The 4,612-nt window shown below is 49.1% G+C and overlaps 1 protein-coding gene across 1 annotated transcript in view; it reads right to left on the bottom strand.

Moving 5' to 3' along the window:
- Positions 1-3,137: 3,137 nt before the first annotated feature.
- Positions 3,138-4,612, bottom strand: part of HOXD4 (homeobox D4) — a 2,469-nt gene continuing 994 nt past the window's right edge. The window contains exon 2 of the mRNA XM_010713589.3: positions 3,138-4,514. Coding sequence (XP_010711891.1) covers positions 4,210-4,514 — 305 coding nt within the window. The 3' untranslated portion in view covers positions 3,138-4,209. The remainder of the gene's footprint in view (positions 4,515-4,612) is intronic.

The raw sequence follows: 4,612 nt of genomic DNA on the forward strand, positions 1-4,612 counted from the left end.
AGAAGAAGAAGAAGAAGAAGAAGGGGGAGGGGGGAAGGAAGAAATCAGGGGAAAGGGCCGACCAACATGGCCGTTGGCAGCGGTGCGGCTCCGCGCAGAGAGGTCCCTATTTACTGTACTGTACAGTGCGCGGGGTGTGCTACGGACTGCGCCTCGCCTCTCCATTCTTGCCTTAACGACTAGCGACCATACAGCACGCAGAGCCGTATTGATGTATCGGGGTAACAGGAGGAGCCATTAAACAGCAGAAAGAAAGTATAATCGCTGAATGGGTCTCGGCGCTTAACGCGGAGCTGTGGATGCGCGGCCCCCGCTGCCCCGAGGGCCCACGCGGGCCGCGCAGCGCTTCTCGCCCCTCTGCTCGGGATGCGGCGCTTTGGCCCCGTGCCCTGACCGCGCTCCGAGGGGCCGAGTCCTCCCTGGCAGCGCTCCTGGCACCAGCGCAGGGGATGCGGCGTTGGCTGAGGTGCTTACGCGGGGTTGGAATATAATGGTGTCTGCCCTGGGTGCACGGGGCAGTCTAAACTCTCCGAGTCTGTGTTTCTGTGTGACCTTTCGCTTGTGTCAGGCCAACGAGTGAAACTGAAGGCCGCTCACTGCGCTGTATTTTCAGCTTGGCGTTGCGCTGTATTTTCAGCTTGGCGTCGCGCTTCCCGGAGCCACACATCTGTGTGGGGACCGAGGTGGCTTCAGGTGGGGCTCCCGCTCCCACCGCACACGCACATACCCGGCAGTCGTTCTAGGAGGGCTTGTTAAATGCAAAGCAGCAGCAAATGGGTGGCAGGCGCTTTTAACTGCAGCCTCAATGTAAATACAGGCTCCAGCTTGGCCTGGAGTCACACCACGATGGCGGGGCCATCGGCAGACCTGTTCAAAGGGACATTTGGACGGATGCAATGCGGAGTCACTCATCTCTTAGCATGGTAATGAAGGGAGGGACAGGCTTTTCGCACGGACCCGCCTCGTAGGGACTGCTGGTACAAGGTACAAAACAGAATCTATTTCTCTACACCTTTTATTATTTCAAATGTATATGGAGGGCTTACATCAAAATTACAGGCGACAATTAGTATAAATAACGCTTTAATCAATGGCAGCAAAACATTTGTAAAGTCTGTAAAAACATCACACTTTAACAGAGACCAGAGTATTGCTGGGCAACGCAAGCATTTAACAAAGGCTTTGACACACCACGCTTCATCCATGATGAAAATAAGGGGTTCCCTCTCCCGCATAAAACGACCCTGGAAGAGGGTTAAAAATCATAAAAAAATAAATCTCGGGTTCCTTTTCCACGGGAGATAATGACCAGTGGGTGCTCCTGGTCGTTATTGCCCGCATTTCTGACCCTTCGGAGCATTGGCAGCTAGAAGCCATTTATTTGCGTTGGTGCTTTCTGCCCCCAGTTCCCATATTCCCGGGGCTTACAGAGCAATGACAACTCTGCAAACTTGCGGTGCCCCGGCCTCGCTCAAAGGGACGTGCAGAGGGCTATGGGAGCCGCGCCTGCTGAAGCCAACACTCGTCTTGGAGATATTAACATTTCAAAAGGCAATGAGCCAAATTCTGCTCGCAGCTACATCCTTGTTTGACTGCAGTGGGCGGGGGAAGGAACGCTGGGAGCAGAATTTGGCCCTTTAACTTGGGGAGCGATCTCTCACGATAAGGTCTGCTTATCCCGGGACATTATTTTCCGGCCTGGCACCACAGAGGCCAAACTTGGCATCTGCCCCCCGAGTACCGCGTTCTCCCCGCTCCGACCCAACTTGTCACAGACTTTGAGCGGGCAGCGGGGGGCCGGGAGGGGTATTTTCATGGGGAGCAACCAGGGAGAGGGTTGCTTCTTTTTTTTCTTCTTCTTTTTTTTTTTTTCCTCCCCCTTTATCCTAGGTTCGCATGAAGAGAGAAGGGAGGGCTTCGGTCAGCTCCGGAGACGAAACGCAGGAATTGGATGGAACAAAACTTGAAAACTTGCCTGAGGAATTCCCTCCCCAAGCGCCGCTGCGAGCTGCTCTCCATGCCAGAGAAAGAGAAGAGCAGTTTGGGTCCAAAAGGTTAAGGGTTTAGAGGTCACTCTTCCCGGCTGAAATACAACTAATCGAATAGAAAATTTGTCCTCTGGGTGAACCTGTTCCTGCAATTTAGCCGAACTTCAGTAAAATACCTTTTCAGCTTCTCAACGTGAAGGCGTCAGAAAAAAAGACGTCTTTACTATGTATGAACTCCGCGCTTTTTGTCGTAGAAACAATGATGCGAATAATGCGGGAATATCCATCTTTAATATCACGACGTGGAGATATTCAAGTATTGCCATGTGCAAGTCTGAGAACTGGGCTAACCTCGAGGAGGAACAAAGAGTTTTCTCCGAGCTCTAAAACAAAAGAGCAAGTCTTACAAGACACTGTGCGGACTGCTAGGGATGAGAAAAGGGCAGAAATTAACCGCTGCCCATAGTTAATCCCGCCGAATGCCCTCGTTCTGAAAAGCTCGCCCTTTATTTTCGAATTTATTCATGCCCGTTCTTGCAGTGTTTTCCCGAGTGAGCTGGGGAAGCAGCGAGTCCTCGGTGGGAAGCACTCAGCCCAGACACGAGCACTTTAACTTACACCGATGTTTCAACTTCCTTTTACAGAAGTGCAGCTTCAGCACTTGCCCCGGCTTTCCTTCTTTTCCCTTCTCCCTTCAATAATGGGATCATCTAGTTAAAATCTCGATGCGATGGTCCCTCTCCCAGGCTGCCCTCGGGGAAGGGAGATAAGGGCTGAGCTTAGATCGCACGAGCAGGGTGTAAAGGGGCAGGTTTGGCTGGGTTGGGACTCAAAACGCAGGCTCAGCGCACTAAACTTTGGCACGGTACAAGCAGCGGCCATAGGCAAATACGTGGTTTAAGAGCAGCTCTGCTCCCGTGCAAACCTCCCCTCCTTCCCTCGATAACTTGCTGAGATTTCCAACAGTTTCAGCCATGTGTCGAGGGTTCCTTAAGAACAATCACCGCCCATGTGAAAAGAACCCGAACCAAACCTACCCAACAAACGTAACGTAGAACCAAAAAAAAAAGAAAAGAAAAAAAAGGAAAAAAGAAAAAAGAAAAGAAAAAAAAAAAGAAAAAAAAGAAAGGAAAGAATCCCAATAAACAAAGCACAAAACCAAACCAGTAACCCATACAGCCCGTCCCTCTGTTGGGCAGAAAATAAATCTAAACCCAGCCAGAAATAAGGCATGTAGCTTCGAGCTCTGAATGGGTCAGACCATCCCAGAAATCACATTGATTTTTCACTCCGGGTTTTTCTTTGTGGTTTATTTTTGCCTTTTAAATGACGTATTGCTGGTTAAAAGTACAGCGCCGAGCAGGGCAGACTTTGGGAAGAGATTTCGAGCCCGTTGGCCCCGGTGGCACACGGTACGGAGCAGGGACGCTTCTCACAACAAAGAAGGAAATGCATAAAATGGGACCAGAAAGTTGTGTACGTTCAAGACAAGTAAACATCATACGTGGGCTCGTCAGTCTGGGAAGGTGAGATGCTGCATTTCAGCCCCTCTTTCCCATTTTTTTGGTTTGACTTTTTTTCTTTTTCTTTTTTTTAATCTTCACTCTTCTATGTAACAAATAAATAAATACGCTAACACCATCAGGACACAAAATAACCCGTTTTCACTTAATTCCTATGCACAGCTTCTGAAAATTATGGAAATGAGCGAGTAATTTTCATCACACCAAGAAAGGTAAAGCAGCACAAAAAGTTCACAACCGCGAGTCTTTGTGTTCAAATAAAGGACTATGCCATAAATTTCCTGTCCTCAACTTGCTCCAAAAGCATCACACTCGCTGCGTGGGATAAAAAGACAATTAAAAGCAAAAATCCCAGAATAAAGCATCGAACCTTCATTTTCAAATCCAAAACTGAAACACGGGACAGTTTCATTTTCAATGATTTATTACTTTTTATGGACAGAAGGTCTCGTTTAATATTTTCCCAATTCCTACTGCCTGAATGGTGCTTTTTTTCTTTCTTTCTTTCTGTGCTAGCGAGAGGCAAATAAAATAAAGTCCGAAGTAGCGTCATTTAGTCTCCTTTGTACCACAGTACCTTATGGAAAGATGGCAGTTTCTCGAGTCCTTGGCTGCTACACGCAGGTTCTGCTTGGATAGTGTCACTTATGTACAGTACTGGTCAGAATCGAAGGATGAAATGGAAAACGTCACCTCTTCTATAAAGTTGTCAACTCAGTCTGATGGTCCTTGGGAACAGTCTGTAAGTGGGGGTTAGAACCGGAGGAGGAAGACCTGCCCTTAGTGTTGGGCAGTTTGTGGTCCTTTTTCCACTTCATTCTTCTGTTCTGAAACCAGATCTTGATCTGGCGCTCAGAGAGACACAAAGTGTGCGCTATCTCGATACGGCGGCGCCGGGTCAGGTACCTGTTAAAATGAAATTCTTTTTCCAGTTCTAGGACTTGCTGCCTGGTGTAAGCTGTTCGGGAGCGCTTAGGTTCCCCTCCGCTGTAATTGGGGTTCACTGGGAAAGAAACACGGAGAACTTTACAGACCGAAGGGGGACTTTCCGCCTCGCCTTCCCACGCGGCCCCAGCGGCGCTCCGGCGGTGCCCGGCGCGG

The sequence above is a fragment of the Meleagris gallopavo genome, chromosome 7 (assembly GCF_000146605.3).
Source record: "Meleagris gallopavo isolate NT-WF06-2002-E0010 breed Aviagen turkey brand Nicholas breeding stock chromosome 7, Turkey_5.1, whole genome shotgun sequence".
Taxonomy (NCBI): domain Eukaryota; kingdom Metazoa; phylum Chordata; class Aves; order Galliformes; family Phasianidae; genus Meleagris; species Meleagris gallopavo.